This window comes from Lampetra planeri, chromosome 61 (genome assembly GCF_965212315.1).
Source record: "Lampetra planeri chromosome 61, kcLamPlan1.2.h2, whole genome shotgun sequence".
NCBI classification, from domain to species: Eukaryota; Metazoa; Chordata; class Hyperoartia; order Petromyzontiformes; family Petromyzontidae; genus Lampetra; species Lampetra planeri.
Window position 1 is genome coordinate 3,147,285 of NC_136167.1, and position 22,101 is coordinate 3,169,385.

At 53.9% G+C, this 22,101-nt stretch overlaps 1 protein-coding gene across 1 annotated transcript in view; it reads right to left on the reverse strand.

The window, feature by feature from the left end:
- Window positions 1-2,167: 2,167 nt before the first annotated feature.
- Window positions 2,168-22,101, reverse strand: part of LOC144736552 (potassium channel subfamily T member 1-like) — a 68,037-nt gene continuing 48,103 nt past the window's right edge. Inside the window, exons 20-30 of the mRNA XM_078619102.1 lie at window positions 12,490-12,662; window positions 11,194-11,265; window positions 10,678-10,812; window positions 9,882-9,993; window positions 9,275-9,376; window positions 8,621-8,704; window positions 7,936-8,064; window positions 7,098-7,121; window positions 6,029-6,515; window positions 5,121-5,205; window positions 2,168-4,094 (exon numbers count right to left, since the gene is read on the reverse strand). Of these exons, the coding sequence (XP_078475228.1) occupies window positions 4,001-4,094; window positions 5,121-5,205; window positions 6,029-6,515; window positions 7,098-7,121; window positions 7,936-8,064; window positions 8,621-8,704; window positions 9,275-9,376; window positions 9,882-9,993; window positions 10,678-10,812; window positions 11,194-11,265; window positions 12,490-12,662 (1,497 nt within the window). The 3' untranslated portion in view covers window positions 2,168-4,000. The remainder of the gene's footprint in view (window positions 4,095-5,120; window positions 5,206-6,028; window positions 6,516-7,097; window positions 7,122-7,935; window positions 8,065-8,620; window positions 8,705-9,274; window positions 9,377-9,881; window positions 9,994-10,677; window positions 10,813-11,193; window positions 11,266-12,489; window positions 12,663-22,101) is intronic.

The window sequence follows — 22,101 nt, forward strand, 5'->3', positions numbered from 1 at the left end:
GAAAATATCGCCGGGTGATTAAAGTTCGCCAGACTCCCCCCCCCCACCCCCCAAAAAAATAAAAATAAAACAGTTGCGAATAATATTGGCTGCGGAAATTAAAAAAACCCACAAAACTACTGTTTACATGAACATGTCTACCGCAGCCCACTGGCACATACGGCATTCTAAATATATAAATGCTAAGTCACGCCGCTTAAACTTGAAGGCGAGGTCGTCGAGACGGAATGGAAGAGCTGTAAGTTTGCGGGCTGCACGCAATCCGTTGTCACCTCGCTGCTCTTGAGAGGGATTCTTGGCGGTGTCGTGACCCTCCCCAATGCCTACCACGCCCACTGACTCCCGCCGAAGGAAGGAGGTGGGACCTGCACTGAAAGAGGCGGAGCCTAAACAGAAAGAGGCGGGGCTCACGCAAAAAGAGGCGTGGCCTAAAAAGGAAAGGCGCAGAGCCTCAAGAGGCGATGTTTAAGGAAGGGGGGAGGGAGTCTAAGAAGTTAAGTATGGTGGGGCCTAGCAAGGAATTGGTAGGGCCTGCAGAGGTTGAAATCTCCTGTTGATTCAAGGTAATAAAGCATAGAATCACATCCAAGTAGCAGAGCTTGGAGTGCCGCAGATGCGGACAAGGCCAAATGGTCGGTACGTTCGCGCGCGTTGTCACTTTTTAACAATAACATGCCGATTTTCACGGTTTTGACGATCATCGCGATATCAGGAAGGCATCTTAGCCCCGGCCACCACGCGGCGAGTAGCTACGGCTCGCATGGAAGGCCCCTCCTGGTATGAAATTGGAAAGTCGTCTTAACTTACGCCGTCTGGTTCATTTCCACGAAGGTATGAGTATGGCCAATCGCCTCCATCCAGTGGCATAGCGGGGTTGGGCAATGAGCCCCAGCGAAACGAATATAAAATGGGGAATCACCCCCACGACAGAACTCTCCGCCTCTCTGTCGCCCACCTGCTGGGCCTCTTCTGGCCTCGCAGAGGAAGAGAGCGAGAGAGAATGACTCAGAGGCGCCGGAAGGAACGACGAGATGAGTGTGAAGGGCAGGAAGGAGCCAAGCCACATGGTAAACCGGTGCCAACAATTATCCAAGCTTTGCCCTCTATATATCAAGGTGTTATCGGCCAATTAATGAGTGTTTACACATAGATGAGTGTTTCCCGTCTGTATTTGGGAAACACTCTATCCCATATAGACAGAACAGATGGCATCATACCTGTCAACCCATATTGTGTACTCCGTATTCTTGTAGAGGGAAATTGAGTTTGCAAGTCCATACGGCATAAATATGTTTCAATATGGGCATGTTTTGGTCTATTTGTTTGTGTTTCTCCCTTGTGATGGTACTTTGTAGAATGAACGTTGAGATTTATAAGGGCAACAGGGTGACCAATAAGGTCTGAATTTGTCTGTAATGAGGCAGGGCACTGATAAAGGATTGACAGGTATGAGATGGAGTCCACATTTTTGCTGTGCCGCCATCTCCTGGCAGAGCCAGGGTACGGCTCCTCCTCGACCCCCACGGGAAGGGAGGTGTCACACATCGCCTCTGCCTGCGGTGATCCACCAACCCTCTCTGCTGCTGCCTCCACAGCGCTCGATCACTGCAGGCAGCCACGTGCAGCAGCAGCAGCGTAGCCACCGCCACCGCCACCGCCACCACCACCGCCACCAACACCGCCACCAACACCGCCGCCGCCACCGCCGCCGCCGCCACCACCACCGCCCCCGGCTAATATCACAATGTGAGGCTGACCGATCCAGGTAACATCTAAGCAAAGGCGTAAGTCAAGCTACGATAATATTCACAGCAAATCGACGCGTGAAAATTCATCTCCTACGTGCACACACTTAACTTCACAACAACGTTATACATTTCTAACCTTTTTCTTATGACATTTGCTACTTTTTTGGTTAATTGGGTTTCTTTATTCTATGTAAAATATTTATTTTAGATGTAATATCTCTATTTCGAATACTTTAATGTGTCCATGTCTCTATGTGGGTCTGTAGATTCCCTATACAAGTCTGTGTTTACGTAAATATATTTTAGTCTGTGGGTCTGTATGGGAATCTGTGGGTCTCTATTTGAATCTGTGCATCTCTATGCGAGTGGTTTGTGCGATATGAATTGCCTGCCGATCTCTTTTCTTCGAAATTTTGCAGTGGAACTGATGAGCGCACGTCGTCTCACCAGGACCACAACCTTGAAATGAGATGTAAATATTATTCAAGGTCAACTGGTAGCCCACCACGCACAGGTAGTAAGCCACCACTGCCAACAATTAGCCTAGCTCTCCGGCCCTCGATATATTAACGTACCTGTCGACCCATACGGTTTACCCTGTATTCCTGTACAGGGACATTGTGTTTTCAGGCCCATACGGCGTACAGCCGTTTCAATACGGGCAAAACTATTTTGTCTGTTTGTGTTTCTCCCTTATGATGGGACTTTGTAGGATGAACGTTGAGATTTATAAGGGCACGGGGTGACCAATACAGTCTGAATTGGTCTGTAATAAGGTAGGCACTGATAAGGGGTTGACAGGTATGGATGAAATAAGCGCATTTTGGAGGGAACTGGAGCATGTGAAGGAAGCTCACGTATATTAGGGAGTGACACTAAATCCCACACGGAATGGACGGATGACGGCATGCACGTCCGTAACTTATGTACTGGGTGATTAATATGATTTGTCGAGCAGTATTATATCACACAAATTGTATTTAGTATATTGTTGCGGTATTTGACCCAATTCGCATTTTCGCCAACGGTAATGAGAAATTACTACTGCCGATCACACATTTCTAAAACAAAATATGTCGGATGTAAAGTTGGCTTGCTTAGAAAATTTAACGAAACTGAAAGCTTTCCTGTTGTTTAGATATATGCATCATTTTTAAATGCACGTCACAAACGAACACACAATCCTGCCACGGAAGCCACTTGGAAGAGTTGGGGGGGCGGGGCTGGTTGGGGGGGGGGGCTTAATTTGGACACACGTGGGGAGCTGTAAGCCCCTCCAACCTTATTTTTACATTGCCACGCCCACTCAGCTGCTGGCCACGCCCACAGCTCCACGTAGCTCCGCCCCACTGCTCAGGTGGCGCCACCTACCGCTCGCATCTTTAACTCAGGAGGGTTTTTTAATCTTCAGACAAAAAATAAAACTTGGGGCGGACGGGGGAGGGGATAGTGGGTGGGGGTGTGAAACTGGAAGTGGATGATGTGGCCAGCAACACAGTAGGGAACCCTCTTCACGACCAGCCCAATGTGTAGTGTATAGTGTAGTGTATAGTATCGGAGTATAAAGTGTAGTGTATAGTAGTGTAGTGTATAGTAGTGTAGTGTATATTAGTGTAGTGTATAGTGTAGTGTATAGTGTCGTGCATAGTAATGTTATGTATAGTATTGTAGTGTATAGTAGTGTAGTGTATAGTAGTGTAGTATATAGTAGTGTAGTGCCTCCATAGAGCCCAATGTGTTCGCTTACTGACCATTCCCCTGTTAACGACGGGCTGTTGTAGGTACAGTAATATTACGTGTTTATAATGTTGTTAGTATATCTACGTTTTATTATCCACTGTTTAAATACGATGAAGTACGTTTTTTTTTGGTGAAAAAGGGGTAACTTTCGATGCTATTGGAACGAATTAAGCCTTTCACGTGTATTTACTATACTCGCTCAACGACCAAATCGCTTAACAACTGGTTCCGTTGAACCAATTACCATCGTTAAGAGGGGTTCTACGCACCCTAAGTGAGCATGTTTATGAATACGCAACGCTCGTAACCTAGGTTGTCTCGCCAACGCCGACATTGACAACGTCGCTGCCATGTGCTCATTTACTCTCAAGGCGGGAATGACGACTTCGGGTCAGGGATCAACTGGACAACCCACGTTGCCGGGATTGTGGCTCAGTACGGACACGGCGAGCGTCAGGGCGTGGTTGTCGCGTCTTGTTTCGCCCTCCCCTCTTCCTCAGCTTCCATCTTGGTCACAGCTTGGTGTCACCTGCGTCCAGGGCGCTTGAATCGCGTTGCGAAAGATCCTGAGCCACGGAGGTCAGAGGGTCGGGCCGGATCACGTAGCTAAAACGAAAGAAAACAAAATAATTAATCATCGGCATCACGATCCATGGGGCAGATAGCCCATAGGTGGGTGTCCCCTTCACATATCGTCATTTTGTTTCCGCTTTTCTCTGCCTTGTGGCAATATGCTGAAGTAGTAGCCACATTCTACTGGCACCAATCTCTTATGTCATCAAGGCTTTCTCTGGTAGGTCTTCCTCTCTTTCCACAAAATAATTACAAACTTGTAGCGACTGGCTTTCCAAGCTTATTTTGATTAACCTGACACAGTTTCAGAAGATCAACTACATATAACCTATTGATCTAACTTTGCTTGTGATAATTATCCAAGTTACCACCAGTGAGTGAGCCAAAGTGAGAATTGGTGCACGGTTTAACGCTTGTACACCACGTGACAATAAGATTTCTTTGGCTATGTTGGGTGGCGGAGGGTCTTAACACACAGATTTGGTCAGATCATTTCAAATTTAGTCAGATCAAATTGGTCAGGCACTAACTGTAAAATCGATTCTGAATCAAGACAACAATGATTCAATCTTCTGCAAAGCTTTGGGGCGACAACCCTAACCGCATCCGCACACAAACCATGGCAGCGGTAGATGCAGAGGCTTGACACACAAATGTAAAATGTAAAAACTCCCCGGTCGGTGTGCGAAGAGACCGTGGTCACCACCCTGGGAGAATATTAACGTTGACTCAAGGCCCGATTTTACAAACGAGGAGAAGAAGGAGGGGAAGGAGGGATGCAGAGGCAAGGGAGGGAGGGTTTATTACAGCAGCGATGCACTCCACTCCACGATGCCTGTACGCAACGACCCTGGCTCACTAAACCACCTCGATGTAAGACAACAGCCATCGCTCTGCATCAACTTGAGCCGCACGACGCCGCGCAAGGCGGCGAGCCGTGTGGGCGGGTGGCGAATCGAGAGACGGGAACCGTTCCGCTCCGTGGGCCGCGTCATCGGCTCTCGGGCGTGGGCCCCGCAAGAGGTTGGGGGGGGGGGTAGGCGGAACGCCGCCACTCACACGATGTCGTTGAGCTCCAGCGGCGTGTCGGGCGGCGGGTTGACGAGCACGTACGACAGCATGTTCTCGTTGTCTCCCATCTCATCTGAAGCGACACGGCAGCGTACGTTCGAGCCGGATGCGTGATTCACGACCGGCGCCACATGGCAGCATAATCGCTGCTGGCGAGCTTAGAGGCTTGTGTGGCTTGGCAATGAGTGGGCGGTTACTCGCCGGCTCGTCACAGTCCACATTTGGCCAAGTTTGGACAAAACGGCACCACAAAACGTACACAGTCGGGATGAGTGGGCCGAGAGGAGGCCCAGGACCGGCTGAGATGATCACCACCGATATTAGCCCTGGCTGGGAATCGAACTCAGGTCTCCAGGTTCGTAGTGCGGTGCGCTAACCGCTGACGTGCTTCAAACACGAGTAGAGAGATTCACTTCAATGTTCTTTGACTGCAGTTCACTCAACACGAGCCTGCCACGAGTAGTTTTATCACTGCAACATTTGTTTGTATGTTGAACTTTTAGCACACCATACGTAGCCGACCGTGCTACTAATCGGAGGTGCAGGCGAAGAACAACAAAGCAAACACAAAAAGCAGTTTGTCAAATCTTTAAGATTCAAAAATTAACAGCTCCATTTGGCTTCCTAATATCAGGAGGAGGAGCGTTCCAGACGGTCCAAAAAGCGCATCTGAAAGCGCGTGACGCAATGACCTTCCCTGGCTACAATCACACAACACGCGTGCGGTCAGAAAACCGATGACACTCGCATCCGCCACGCCTAAAGCGTATCTGTAGATAAAACCGATTTGGCAAAGACGGCGCTCGTTCAAAAACCGGACGGACATTTAATCACAAATCTAACTACAGAAATGCCATTTGTGCGGCACCTGCCACCCCCTCCACGCCCACCCCTACCGTATCCCTGCGTGGGCAGGCCCAAGTGGCGCATGCGCCCGCGCACCAGCTCGCCCAGCTCCTGCCTCTCCGAGCGCCGGAACAGCGCCATGCGCTGCCAGTTGATGCAGTCGGCGGCGCGGCGAGACGGCCCCGGCCGGCCGCCGGCGCCGCCGCCGCCCCCCGCTCCCCCGCCCCCCCCGCCGCCGGCGCCGCCGCCGCCGGCGCCGCCGCCGCTGCCGCCCCCGAGGCTGGAGACGCTGACGCGCGGGCTGCAGCGCGTGAAGCGACGGGCCCACTGCAGGCTCTTGCGGCGCAGCAGCGGCACGTCGGAGGGGGGCTCGGAGGCCGGCGAGCAGGGCAGCGAGCGCTCGCACGGGAGGGTCGGCACCGGGAGGCTGAACCGGCGGCAGCCACCGCCGCCGCCGCCGAGATTCAGCAGCGAATCCTGAGGGTGGTCTCCGCCGCCCCTGTCGAACGTGTCGTAGCCGCCCATGGACGCCCGGGACTACGGGAAGGGGGCGGTGGGTGAGCGGGGAAGAGGGCAGCCGTGGTGGGGGGAGATGTGGGGGGTAGACACGGAGTGATGGGAGGTGGGCTACCTCTGAAATCCCTTCTTTCAAGTGACGCTCTGGTCCACACAGACCGGCCCACGGAAGCGGATGTCACAGAGCTATCTCTGAGACCCCTTCTTTCAAGTGATACTCTGGTCCACACACACCGCACCAGGTACTTATTTGAGGCTGAGTCGACCTAGGCGTGGCTCAGGACTGTTGCAGATAACCGTCGCTAGCAGTGGCTGTGAGCGGGAATCGAACCCGGTTCGCCGGGCTCGCAGCAACAGTGCGCCACCCGCTACACTACGGCTCCCCACACGCTCACTCTGCAGAACAGGGGCAGAATGCACAAACTCCACGCGGAGAGAGGCGCCTTGGCCTCGGGAGTCGAACCCAGGCTCCCTGTTGCTGCGAGGCGCGAGCGTCGCCGCCGCGCGCCGCCTGGCTTAGACGCTTCGTCGATTCACGCGACCGCCTCGCCCGGACCGACCGTTGGAAGGGCGAGGGCATAGGTAAGAAGGGAGATCACTTACGTTTGACTTCATCATCATCTGGGACTGCGAAATAAAAACAACAACAACAACAAGAAATCACGAACGTCGACAGGACGTCAACTTCGCCAGCTTAGTCTGCGAGATGGTAGCAGCAGCAGCAGCCTGTGGGAGTCTCGTCGAGTCCATGGGGTCATTCTCTTGGTCTGAATCGTAAATTCGTTTTGCTTTGGGTATGATCGTCCGCAGCAGGTCACACGTCGAATGTTTCACGGCAGCCCTCCAGGACCCGACGGAGGCGATCGAATCAAGTTGTCACGTACTCGACATCATCACCATCCTCGTCGTCGTAGAACTGATTTTTGTGTCTAGTTTGTTGTCCTTCGCCCGTATCTCCGATTAGCACGGTTGGCTACATACGGTGCGAAAGAAGTTCAACATACGGTACATAGATCGTCACTTTCACCATCGTTATACTCTTCATCATTCATCATCACCACCGTCGTCACCATCATCACCATCATCACCATCAACATCGTACTGATTCATCACCACTATTGCCATTGCCACCATCATCATCGTCATCGTCACCATCATCACCATCAACATCGTCCTGATTCGTCATCACCACCATCATCACCACCATCATCGTCGTCACCATCAATACCATCAACAATGTCGTGATTCATCATCACCACCACCATCATCACCATTACCAACATTGTCCTGATTCATCATCATCATCGTCGTCGTCACCATCATCACCACAAACATCGTCCTGATTGATGACCACCATCACCATCGCCACCATCACAGTCACAATCATCGACATCGTCGCCGTCATCATGGTGGTGGTGGCCAGCATCACGGGTGCACCTGCCTCGGCCATGGGGAAGTCGTGCGACTCGGTGCGGAAGATGCCGATGGGGATCTCTCCCGAGGAGGAGCACAGCTTCTGGTAGAGCCGCCCGTATGTGCGGATCCACAGGTCGCCCTCTGTCACGCGCACCTGACAACAGACGCCACCTCCCTCGGCTCGTGCGTGGTAGCGAGCGAGCGCACATGGGAATGAGCGAGCGTGCGTGAGAGCGAGCGAGTGTGCATGCGTGAGAGCGAGCGAGCGAGCGAGTGTGCGTGCGTGAGAGCGAGCGAGTGTGCGTGCGTGAGAGCGAGCGAGTGTGCGCGAGAGCGAGCGCGTGTGCGAGTGAGTGTACGTGAGAACGAGCGTGGAAGCGAGCGTCAGAGTGAGCGAGCGTCATAGCGAGCGAACGAGCGAGCGAACGAGCGTGCGTGGGCCGCCGTTCCTGCTGAACACTGGCGGCAGAAATTCCACATTCCCACGGCGCGGGGGTCACTGCGGTCGACGTTTTTCCCTGCGCCTTGCGGCATGAACGACGGCGAACGGTACGCGACAAAGTCTGCCGATGTGGAAATAACGGGGAAGTAATAATAATCTGCAGATCTTTCTCAATCCGCTGCTGGATTATGCGGGGTTTTTTTTTTACGGGGAAGAAATCTAAGGGAGGCCGACGTGAGGACGCGATGCCGTAGGGGTCAATACGTACGGCGCAGAGATAGCCGGATCCGGGCGTAGTATCCAGGCCCAACAGCAGCCTCATGATTGGGATCATGAAGTCCTTCACGTACGACTGTGACAAACAAACAGGGTCGCAGTCGAGAAGTCAGAGTGCCCAAGGCGGTTGATGCCACCGCCGCCACCACCACCGCCAGCGCCGCCATCACCACTACAGTTACCACCACCATCACCATCGCCACCACCATCACCACCACCACCGCCGCCACCATCACCACCACCACCACCACCGCCACCACCATCGCCACCACCGCTGCCGTCACCATCACCACCACTGTCACCACCACCATCACCGTCACTACCACCACCGTCATCACCACCGCCACCGCCACCACCAACACCAATGATGATGATGAGAGGAGGGAAGAGAGGGACAAGAGAGAAGGAGCGAGCAGCAGCAGTTAGCTGCACGGAGCGGGCAGTGTCTGTTTTCAGAGTGGGCGGGGGTTGTGGGCTTGAGGGGAGGGGTTCAGAATTAGTTGGGGCAGGGGGCACGCACAGCAGTCACGTGGTGTACGGGAGGCTCGAGCCGGTTTAGAAAGAGAGACGGGGAGATTATCGCCAAATGAAAGGGTACAAAAATCTTTTGTTTTTTTTTGCAGAAAGGTCGTCCGCGATGGGTCACCTGGTAGAGCAGCGTGTCCAGCATGCTGACGCTGAACACGCGGCCCGCGGCGAACGGGAGGCGGAACATGTAGGGCAGGTTCGAGCCCTTCTCGCGCTCTTGCTGGGAAAAGCAAACGGAAAGAGAACATGCGCAGAATAACGGTCGGCATCGGTGGTGGGTCCCACTAGACGTGCAATGGTCGGGCCAACGTTGGGTCAACGTCGGGCCAACGTCGGGCCAACGTTGGGCTAATCTTGCCCCAACGTCGGGCTCACGTTGGGCTAACGTCGGGCCAACGTTGGGCTCACGTTTGGGCTCACGTTGGCCCAATGTTACCGTGCTTAGTGGGGTGGTGCTAAGCGTTAAGCAACGTTGCTTAACGCTTAGCAACAGTGTATGGGCCCAAATAGCTGCAAGGGGCTCGGGATTCTTGAAAAAATAAAATACGAGTGAAACAAATACCACCACCACAGCCACCACCACGACCATCACCACCACCACCACCGCCACCACCATCACCACCTGGACCTCTACCACCATCATCATCATCTCCACCACCACCATCATCACCACCACCCCCGTCACCACCACGACCATCACCGCCGCCACCGCCAGCAGCGCCCACCTTCTCCAGCTTGGCGAGAGCCAGCGAGTAGCTGTCCTTGGCCCGGAACTGCATGAAGCGCATGTTCGCCGGGTGTGTGAGCTCGGTGATGATGTTCAGCCCGGGGAAGAGCCTGCAGTGAACAGGGAAACAACAACACTCCATTGGGGCCACCACTCTCATGGTTCTCTATAACTCAATGGCAAGAAACGAGCCCAATCACGAACATGAGAACGCCGCCACCGATCATGCCAATGATGATGTTTATTACGAGGATTAGCCCGGTTGGCTATCTACGGTTCAACATACATACATTATGATGTCGATAATAATGATGTTGATGACGATGAGATATTAATGATGATAATGATGATGTCGATGATAATGAAGACAATGATAATGTGGATAATGATGATGTCGATGAAGGCGACGAGATGTCAATGATATCGATGATGATGTCGATGATGATGTTGATGATAATGAGTATGATGAGTATGATAATGTCGATAATAATGATGTCGATGAGACGTTGATAATAATAATGATGTCGATGAAGATGACGAGACATTGATGATTTCAATGATGATGATATCGATGATAATGACGTCGACGACGATGATAATGTCGATAATGATGATGTCGATGATAATGACGGCAATAATGTCAATAACGATGATGTCGATGGAGATGAGACGTCGATAATGTCGACAATAATCTTGGTGATGTCAACGATGACAATGATGATGATGAAGAAGATGACGATGATGATGTCAGAGTCATCGCGGCCGCTGGCCAGGCCCCCCCCCCCCCCACCCACCGGAACATGGTCTGCACGTTGACGATGGTCTTGGCGTCGGCCATGTACTCCTCCTCGGCGCTCATCGTGCTCTCCTTGTCCACCACGACGATGTTGTCCGCGCGGATGATGCCGCACTGCAGCAACGTGTCCAGGCTGCCGGGTCGCCGACAGACCGCCGGTCAGAGAAAGGAGTCGGGTGAGAGAGAGCAAGAGAGACGTTTTTTCCACCGGCACAGCCGAGCCGAGCCAGCGTGTCGCCCCCTCGGCACCGGTGATTTTCCCACTCGGGCCTCCTCTTTCCCGTCCGGACCCTGTAGCCGGATCGCAACGCGTCACCTAAATTTGGCTCGGGGCCAAGCAGGGCCAGGGGCGGGGCTGATGACTCGTTTCACCACGTGTGTGTGACGTCGGTGGGTACACGGTGATGACGCGGGCATTGCCGCGTCACCCACACGGGTCTCGCTCACTGCGTCACCCATGGGCGTCTCCGCTCGCTCACCGCGCGTGTGTGTGTGTGTGACGCCGGTAGCTTACTTGTCAATGGAGCCCACCATGTAGTAGACCATTGGGAAGTAGCAAATCGCCTCCAGAAAGCTCGACTCGGGCCTAGCAGGAACAAATGAAACACAGACCAACAACCAGGCAACATCAACATGACGATGAGAAGAACAGATTCTCGTAGAGTTTTTTTTTGGTATATCACGGTTTGCTGAGCACAGGCCCAAAGGCCCAAAATGGTAAAGTGGCCAGCAACAAGCAGCGCCGTTGAGGATGTGTTGCAAACGAGTGTTGACGCACTGCTTGAACTGAGCGGAGGTCATTATCGTAAGATATTGGTGAACTGGCGAGCGAGTGGGCGGGAGGGTGGGTGGGTGAGTGAGCGAGCGAGTTGTGACGTTGTAACCTGCAGTGTGGTGGTGGTGGTGCTGGTGGTGGTGGTGGTTGAACGCGGTGTAGATGAGACAAAGCAGCCGGTGTCTGCTAGAACGAGCCCTCAACACAGCTGGTGAGGAATCCCGCGAACCACGGTCGTATCGACAGAAGAGCGATAAGGATGCGACTGACTGCCAGTGAGCGAGCGAGTGACCGGAGCGAATAAGCGAGTGCTGTATCATCAAGCTCTATTCTCAATCCGGCTGAACAAAAGCTGTTAAGGCATGCGGTGGCTAGACATGCGGGCTACATGACCCAGCCAACGCAGCTTTTGCCTGCCGGAGGAGCTCACCGATGGGACTTTGTCCAGATCTTTCAAGAATTTGTGAGCTCCTCTCGATGCTACACCAAATATGTGACAGCAGCAGCAACACGGTTTCAACCTCAGCCAAACTGACGACGATGATGGTGATGATGACGATTACAAATTAAACTAAACTTTTTATCGCACCAGGTATGGCCCACTGAGCTACACAGCCCTTTTTCAGAAGCGACCTGGCCACAAATGATAGCGCAACGAAGGGGATTATCACGTGGAAATTTATAGCAGCTACACGTGATGTTGATTCTAAATATGGAGGGAAAACCCGGAGGATAATGAGAAAACATCCACGTGACCACGGGGAGAGAGAGACACACACATTCCAAATATAAAGCAGGCATCAGGGTTGGGATCGAACCCACGACCTCCTGCATACCAGGCGATGTAGTTAACATCTCTTAGCCACTGTGGTGATGATGAGAGAGAGACACGCAAACTCCAAATATACAGCAGGCATCAGAGTCGGGATCGAACCGACGACCTCCTGCATACCCGGCGATGTAGTTAACATCTCTAAGCCACCGCAGATGCGAACGATTTTATTTTTGATCAGCGAAACGTCCAGCGATGCTCACGGGTTGTCGAGCAGGAGGATGATCGGGTTGAGCTCGCGGCGTGGCCTGTAGTAGGCCCGGAGAGGCACGATGAAGTTGTAGAGGCCGTTACCGGCGGTCTCCGCCGACACGATGATCAGTTTGTTCTTGAAGTTGTAGGCCTGAGCGTCTTCGTGGCTGTTGTGTTCGCACGCCTGACGCACGTGCACAGAGAGCAGCACAGAGAGAAACACAGAGAGCAGCACAGAGAGCAGCGCAGAGAGCAACGCAGAGAGCAACGCAGAGAGCAGCACAGAGAGCAGCACAGAGAGCAGCACAGAGAGCAGCACAGAGAGCAACACAGAGAGCAACGCAGAGAGCAGCACAGAGAGCAGCACAGAGAGCAACGTAGAGAGCAACACAGAGAGCAGCACAGAGAGCAGCACAGAGAGCAGCACAGAGAGCAGCGCAGAGAGCAACGCAGAGAGCAACGCAGAGAGCAGCACAGAGAGCAGCACAGAGAGCAGCACAGAGAGCAGCACAGAGAGCAGCACAGAGAGCAGCACAGAGAGCAGCACAGAGAGCAGCACAGAGAGCAACACAGAGAGCAGCACAGAGAGCAGCACAGAGAGCAGCACAGAGAGCAGCACAGAGAGCAGCACAGAGAGCAGCACAGAGAGCAGCACAGAGAGCAACACAGAGAGCAGCACAGAGAGCAACACAGAGAGCAACGCAGAGAGCAACGCAGAGAGCAGCACAGAGAGCAGCGTAGAGAGCAACACAGAGAGCAGCACAGAGAGCAACACAGAGAGCAGCGCAGAGAGCAGCACAGAGAGCAGCGCAGAGAGCAGCACAGAGAGCAACACAGAGAGCAGCACAGAGAGCAGCACAGAGAGCAGCGCAGAGAGCAGCACAGAGAGCAGCGCAGAGAGCAACACAGAGAGCAGCGTAGAGAGCAACACAGAGAGCAGCGTAGAGAGCAACACAGAGAGCAACGTAGAGAGCAGCGTAGAGAGCAACACAGAGAGCAGCACAGAGAGCAGCACAGAGAGCAGCACAGAGAGCAGCGCAGAGAGCAGCACAGAGAGCAGCGCAGAGAGCAGCACAGAGAGCAGCGCAGAGAGCAACACAGAGAGCAGCGTAGAGAGCAACACAGAGAGCAACACAGAGAGCAGCGCAGAGAGCAGCACAGAGAGCAACACAGAGAGCAGCGTAGAGAGCAACACAGAGAGCAGCGTAGAGAGCAACACAGAGAGCAGCACAGAGAGCAACACAGAGAGCAACACAGAGAGCAGCACAGAGAGCAGCGCAGAGAGCAACACAGAGAGCAGCACAGAGAGCAACACAGAGAGCAGCGCAGAGAGCAGCGCAGAGAGCAACACAGAGAGCAGCACAGAGAGCAACACAGAGAGCAACACAGAGAGCAGCACAGAGAGCAGCGTAGAGAGCAACACAGAGAGCAGCACAGAGAGCAACACAGAGAGCAGCGCAGAGAGCAGCACAGAGAGCAGCGCAGAGAGCAGCACAGAGAGCAACACAGAGAGCAGCACAGAGAGCAGCACAGAGAGCAACACAGAGAGCAGCACAGAGAGCAGCACAGAGAGCAGCACAGAGAGCAACGCAGAGAGCAACACAGAGAGCAGCACAGAGAGCAGCACAGAGAGCAGCACAGAGAGCAGCACAGAGAGCAGCACAGAGAGCAGCACAGAGAGCAACACAGAGAGCAGCACAGAGAGCAGCGCAGAGAGCAGCACAGAGAGCAACACAGAGAGCAACGTAGAGAGCAACACAGAGAGCAACACAGAGAGCAACACAGAGAGCAGCACAGAGAGCAGCGCAGAGAGCAGCACAGAGAGCAGCACAGAGAGCAACGCAGAGAGCAGTACAGAGAGCAGCACAGAGAGCAACGCAGAGAGCAACGCAGAGAGCAGCACAGAGAGCAACGTAGAGAGCAACACAGAGAGCAACGCAGAGAGCAGCACAGAGAGCAGCACAGAGAGCAACACAGAGAGCAACACAGAGAGCAACACAGAGAGCAGCACAGAGAGCAACACAGAGAGCAGCACAGAGAGCAACACAGAGAGCAGCACAGAGAGCAACACAGAGAGCAGCACAGAGAGCAACACAGAGAGCAGCACAGAGAGCAACGCAGAGAGCAGCACAGAGAGCAACACAGAGAGCAGCACAGAGAGCAACACAGAGAGCAGCGCAGAGAGCAGCACAGAGAGCAGCACAGAGAGCAGCACAGAGAGCAGCACAGAGAGCAACACAGAGAGCAACACAGAGCAGCACAGAGAGCAACACAGAGAGCAGCGCAGAGAGCAGCACAGAGCAGCACAGAGAGCAGCACAGAGAGCAACGCAGAGAGCAGCACAGAGAGCAGCACAGAGAGCAACGCAGAGAGCAACGCAGAGAGCAACGTAGAGAGCAACGTAGAGAGCAACACAGAGAGCAGCACAGAGAGCAACACAGAGAGCAGCACAGAGAGCAGCGCAGAGAGCAACACAGAGAGCAGCACAGAGAGCAACGCAGAGAGCAACGCAGAGAGCAGCACAGAGAGCAGCACAGAGAGCAACGCAGAGAGCAACACAGAGAGCAGCACAGAGAGCAACACAGAGAGCAACACAGAGAGCAACACAGAGAGCAACACAGAGAGCAACACAGAGAGCAACACAGAGAGCAACACAAAAAGCAACACAGAGAGCAGCACAGAGAGCAACACAGAGAGCAACACAGAGAGCAGCACAGAGAGCAGCACAGAGAGCAACACAAAAAGCAACACAGAGAGCAGCACAGAGAGCAACACAGAGAGCAACACAGAGAGCAACACAGAGAGCAACACAGAGAGCAGCACAGAGAGCAGCACAGAGAGCAACACAGAGAGCAACACAGAGAGCAGCACAGAGAGCAGCACAGAGAGCAACACAAAAAGCAACACAGAGAGCAACACAGAGAGCAACACAGAGAGCAGCACAGAGAGCAACACAAAAAGCAACACAGAGAGCAACACAGAGAGCAACACAGAGAGCAACACAGAGAGCAGCACAGAGAGCAACACAAAAAGCAACACAGAGAGCAACACAGAGAGCAACACAGAGAGCAACACAGAGAGCAGCACAGAGAGCAGCACAGAGAGCAACACAAAAAGCAACACAGAGAGCAACACAGAGAGCAACACAGAGAGCAACACAGAGAGCAGCACAGAGAGCAGCACAGAGAGCAACACAAAAAGCAACACAGAGAGCAGCACAGAGAGCAACACAGAGAGCAACACAGAGAGCAGCACAAAGAGCAACACAGAGAGCAACACAGAGAGCAACACAGAGAGCAACGCAGAGAGCAACACAGAAAGCAACACAGAGAGCAACACAGAGAGCAGCACAGAGAGCAACACAGAGAGCAACACAGAGAGCAACACAGAGAGCAACACAGAGAGCAACGCAGAGAGCAACGCAGAGAGCAACACAGAGAGCAACGCAGAGAGCAACACAGAAAGCAACACAGAGAGCAACACAGAGAGCAGCACAGAGAGCAACGCAGAGAGCAACGCAGAGAGCAACACAGAGAGCAACACAGAGAGCAACAAAGAGAGCAGCACAGAGAGCAACGCAGAGAGCAACGCAGAGAGCAACACAGAGAGCAACACAGAGAGCAACACAGATAGCAACACAGAGAGCAGCACAGAGAGCAACGCAGAGAGCAACACAGAAAGCAACACAGAGAGCAACACAGAGAGCAGCACAGAGAGCAACACAGAAAGCAACACAGAGAGCAACACAGAGAGCAGCACAGAGAGCAACGCAGAGAGCAACGCAGAGAGCAACACAGAGAGCAACACAGATAGCAACACAGAGAGCAGCACAGAGAGCAACGCAGAGAGCAACACAGATAGCAACACAGAGAGCAACACAGAGAGCAGCACAGAGAGCAACACAGAAAGCAACACAGAGAGCAACACAGAGAGCAGCACAGAGAGCAACGCAGAGAGCAACGCAGAGAGCAACACAGAGAGCAACACAGAGAGCAGCACAGAGAGCAACGCAGAGAGCAACACAGAGAGCAACACAGAGAGCAGCGCAGAGAGTAACACAGAGAGCAGCACAGAGAGCAGCACAGAGAGCAACGCTGAGAGCAACACAGAGAGCAGCGCAGAGAGCAACACAGAGAGCAGCACAGAGAGCAGTGCAGAGAGCAACGCAGAGAGCAACGCAGAGAGCAACACAGAGAGCAGCACAGAGAGCAGCACAGAGAGCAACACAGAGAGCAACGCAGAGAGCAACACAGAGAGCAGCGCAGAGAGCAGCGCAGAAAGCAACACAGAGAGCAACACAGAGAGCAACGCAGAGAGCAACACAGAGAGCAACACAGAGAGCAACACAGAGAGCAACACAGAGAGCAGCACAGAGAGCAACGCAGAGAGCAACACAGAGAGCAGCACAGAGAGCAACGCAGAGAGCAACGCAGAGAGCAACACAGAGAGCAGCACAGAGAGCAGCACAGAGAGCAGCGCAGAGAGCAACGCAGAGAGCAACACAGAGAGCAGCGCAGAGAGCAGCGCAGAGAGCAACACAGAGAGCAACACAGAGAGCAACGCAGAGAGCAACACAGAGAGCAACACAGAGAGCAACACAGAGAGCAACACAGAGAGCAGCACAGAGAGCAACGCAGAGAGCAACACAGAGAGCAGCGCAGAGAGCAACGCAGAGAGCAACACAGAGAGCAGCACAGAGAGCAACACAGAGAGCAACACAGAGAGCAACACAGAGAGCAGCACAGAGAGCAGCACAGAGAGCAACACAGAGAGCAACGCAGAGAGCAACACAGAGCAGCGCAGAGAGCAGCGCAGAGAGCAACACAGAGAGCAACACAGAGAGCAACGCAGAGAGCAACACAGAGAGCAACACAGAGAGCAACACAGAGAGCAACACAGAGAGCAGCACAGAGAGCAACGCAGAGAGCAGCACAGAGAGCAGCACAGAGAGCAACGCAGAGAGCAACGCAGAGAGCAACACAGAGAGCAGCACAGAGAGCAGCACAGAGAGCAGCACAGAGAGCAACGCAGAGAGCAACACAGAGAGCAGCGCAGAGAGCAGCGCAGAGAGCAACACAGAGAGCAACACAGAGAGCAACGCAGAGAGCAACACAGAGAGCAACACAGAGAGCAACACAGAGAGCAACACAGAGAGCAGCACAGAGAGCAACGCAGAGAGCAACACAGAGAGCAGCACAGAGAGCAACGCAGAGAGCAACACAGAGAGCAGCACAGAGAGCAACACAGAGAGCAACACAGAGAGCAACACAGAGAGCAACGCAGAGAGCAACACAGAGAGCAACACAGAGAGCAACACAGAGAGCAACGCAGAGAGCAACGCAGAGAGCAACACAGAGAGCAGCACAGAGAGCAACGCAGAGAGCAACACAGAGAGCAGCACAGAGAGCAGCACAGAGAGCAACACAGAGAGCAACACAGAGAGCAACGCAGAGAGCAACACAGAGAGCAACACAGAGAGCAGCACAGAGAGCAGCACAGAGAGCAACACAGAGAGCAACACAGAGAGCAGCACAGAGAGCAACACAGAGAGCAGCACAGAGAGCAGCACAGAGAGCAGCACAGAGAGCAGCACAGAGAGCAACACAGAGAGCAACACAGAGAGCAACACAGAGAGCAACACAGAGAGCAGCGCAGAGAGCAGCGCAGAGAGCAACACAGAGAGCAACACAGAGAGCAACACAGAGAGCAGCGCAGAGAGCAACACAGAGAGCAACGCAGAGAGCAACACAGAGAGCAACACAGAGAGCAACACAGAGAGCAACACAGAGAGCAGCGCAGAGAGCAACACAGAGAGCAACACAGAGAGCAACACAGAGAGCAGCGCAGAGAGCAACACAGAGAGCAACACAGAGAGCAGCGCAGAGAGCAACACAGAGAGCAACACAGAGAGCAACACAGAGAGCAGCGCAGAGAGCAACGCAGAGAGCAACACAGAGAGCAACACAGAGAGCAGCGCAGAGAGCAACACAGAGAGCAACACAGAGAGCAACACAGAGAGCAGCGCAGAGAGCAACACAGAGAGCAACACAGAGAGCAGCGCAGAGAGCAACACAGAGAGCAGCGCAGAGAGCAACACAGAGAGCAGCGCAGAGAGCAACGCAGAGAGCAACACAGAGAGCAACACAGAGAGCAGCACAGAGAGCAGCACAGAGAGCAGCACAGAGAGCAACACAGAGAGCAACACAGAGAGCAGCACAGAGAGCAACACAGAGAGCAACACAGAGAGCAGCACAGAGAGCAGCACAGAGAGCAACACAGAGAGCAGCGCAGAGAGCAACACAGAGAGCAACACAGAGAGCAGCGCAGAGAGCAACACAGAGAGCAACACAGAGAGCAGCACAGAGAGCAGCGCAGAGAGCAACACAGAGAGCAGCACAGAGAGCAACACAGAGAGCAGCACAGAGAGCAGCACAGAGAGCAACACAGAGAGCAACACAGAGAGCAACGCAGAGAGCAGCACAGAGAGCAGCGCAGAGAGCAACGCAGAGAGCAACACAGAGAGCAGCACAGAGAGCAACACAGAGAGCAACACAGAGAGCAACACAGAGAGCAACACAGAGAGCAACACAGAGAGCAGCACAGAGAGCAACACAGAGAGCAACACAGAGAGCAACGCAGAGAGCAACGCAGAGAGCAACGCAGAGAGCAGCACAGAGAGCAGCACAGAGAGCAGCACAGAGAGCAGCACAGAGAGCAACACAGAGAGCAGCGCAGAGAGCAGCGCAGAGAGCAACACAGAGAGCAACACAGAGAGCAACACAGAGAGCAACACAGAGAGCAACACAGAGAGCAACGCAGAGAGCAGCGCAGAGAGCAACACAGAGAGCAACACAGAGAGCAACACAGAGAGCAGCACAGAGAGCAACACAGAGAGCAGCACAGAGAGCAGCACAGAGAGCAACGCAGAGAGCAACGCAGAGAGCAACGCAGAGAGCAACACAGAGAGCAACACAGAGAGCAGCACAGAGAGCAACACAGAGAGCAACACAGAGAGCAGCGCAGAGAGCAGCGCAGAGAGCAACACAGAGAGCAACACAGAGAGCAGCGCAGAGAGCAACGCAGAGAGCAACACAGAGAGCAACACAGAGAGCAGCGCAGAGAGCAACGCAGAGAGCAACACAGAGAGCAACACAGAGAGCAGCGCAGAGAGCAACACAGAGAGCAACACAGAGAGCAACACAGAGAGCAGCGCAGAGAGCAACACAGAGAGCATCACAGAGAGCAGCGCAGAGAGCAACACAGAGAGCAGCGCAGAGAGCAACACAGAGAGCAGCGCAGAGAGCAACCCAGAGAGCAACACAGAGAGCAACACAGAGAGCAGCACAGAGAGCAGCACAGAGAGCAGCACAGAGAGCAACACAGAGAGCAACACAGAGAGCAGCACAGAGAGCAACACAGAGAGCAACACAGAGAGCAGCACAGAGAGCAGCACAGAGAGCAACACAGAGAGCAGCGCAGAGAGCAACACAGAGAGCAACACAGAGAGCAGCACAGAGAGCAGCGCAGAGAGCAACACAGAGAGCAGCACAGAGAGCAACACAGAGAGCAGCACAGAGAGCAGCACAGAGAGCAACACAGAGAGCAACACAGAGAGCAACGCAGAGAGCAGCACAGAGAGCAGCGCAGAGAGCAACGCAGAGAGCAACACAGAGAGCAGCACAGAGAGCAACACAGAGAGCAACACAGAGAGCAACACAGAGAGCAACACAGAGAGCAGCACAGAGAGCAACGCAGAGAGCAACGCAGAGAGCAACGCAGAGAGCAACGCAGAGAGCAGCACAGAGAGCAGCACAGAGAGCAGCACAGAGAGCAGCACAGAGAGCAACACAGAGAGCAGCACAGAGAGCAACACAGAGAGCAACACAGAGAGCAGCGCAGAGAGCAGCACAGAGAGCAGCACAGAGAGCAGCACAGAGAGCAACACAAAGAGCAGCGCAGAGAGCAGCACAGAGAGCAGCACAGAGAGCAACACAGAGAGCAGCTCAGAGAGCAACGCAGAGAGCAACACAGAGAGCAGCACAGAGAGCAACGCAGAGAGCAACACAGAGAGCAGCGCAGAGAGCAGCACAGAGAGCAGCACAGAGAGCAACACAGAGAGCAGCACAGAGAGCAACGCAGAGAGCAACACAGAGAGCAACACAGAGAGCAACGCAGAGAGCAGCGCAGAGAGCAGCACAGAGAGCAACACAGAGAGCAACACAGAGAGCAACACAGAGAGCAGCGCAGAGAGCAGCACAGAGAGCAGCACAGAGAGCAGCACAGAGAGCAGCACAGAGAGCAACACAGAGAGCAACACAAAGAGCAACACAGAGAGCAACACAGAGAGCAGCGCAGAGAGCAGCACAGAGAGCAGCACAGAGAGCAGCGCAGAGAGCAACGCAGAGAGCAACGCAGAGAGCAGCACAGAGAGCAACGCAGAGAGCAACACAGAGAGCAACACAGAGAGCAGCACAGAGAGCAACACAGAGAGCAACACAGAGAGCAGCACAGAGAGCAGCACAGAGAGCAACACAGAGAGCAGCGCAGAGAGCAACGCAGAGAGCAACACAGAGAGCAGCACAGAGAGCAACACAGAGAGCAACACAGAGAGCAGCACAGAGAGCAACACAGAGAGCAACACAGAGAGCAGCACAGAGAGCAACACAGAGAGCAACACAGAGAGCAACACAGAGATTAACGCAGAGAGCAACGCAGAGAGCAACGCAGAGAGCAGCACAGAGAGCAACGCAGAGAGCAACGCAGAGAGCAACGCAGAGAGCAGCACAGAGAGCAACGCAGAGAGCAGCACAGAGAGCAACGCAGAGAGCAACACAGAGAGCAACGCAGAGAGCAGCACAGAGAGCAACGCAGAGAGCAGCACAGAGAGCAGCACAGAGAGCAACACAGAGAGCAACGCAGAGAGCAGCACAGAGAGCAACGCAGAGAGCAGCACAGAGAGCAACGCAGAGAGCAACACAGAGAGCAGCACAGAGAGCAACACAGAGAGCAACGCAGAGAGCAACGCAGAGAGCAACACAGAGAGCAGCACAGAGAGCAACGCAGAGAGCAGCACAGAGAGCAGCACAGAGAGCAAAACAGAGATCAGCGCAGAGAGCAACGCAGAGAGCAACACAGAGAGCAACACAGAGAGCAACGCAGAGAGCAACGCAGAGAGCAACGCAGAGAGCAGCGCAGAGAGCAACACAGAGAGCAACACAGAGAGCAACGCAGAGAGCAACACAGAGCGCAGCGCAGAGAGCAACACAGAGAGCAACACAGAGAGCAACGCAGAGAGCAACACAGAGAGCAACGCAGAGAGCAACACAGAGAGCAGCGCAGAGAGCAACACAGAGAGCAACACAGAGAGCAACACAGAGAGCAACACAGAGAGCAACACAGAGAGCAGCGCAGAGAGCAACACAGAGAGCAACACAGAGAGCAACACGGAGAGCAACGCAGAGAGCAACGCAGAGAGCAACACAGAGAGCAACACAGAGAGCAACGCAGAGAGCAACACAGAGAGCAACGCAGAGAGCAACGCAGAGAGCAACACAGAGAGCAACGCAGAGAGCAACACAGAGAGCAGCGCAGAGAGCAACGCAGAGAGCAACACAGAGAGCAAC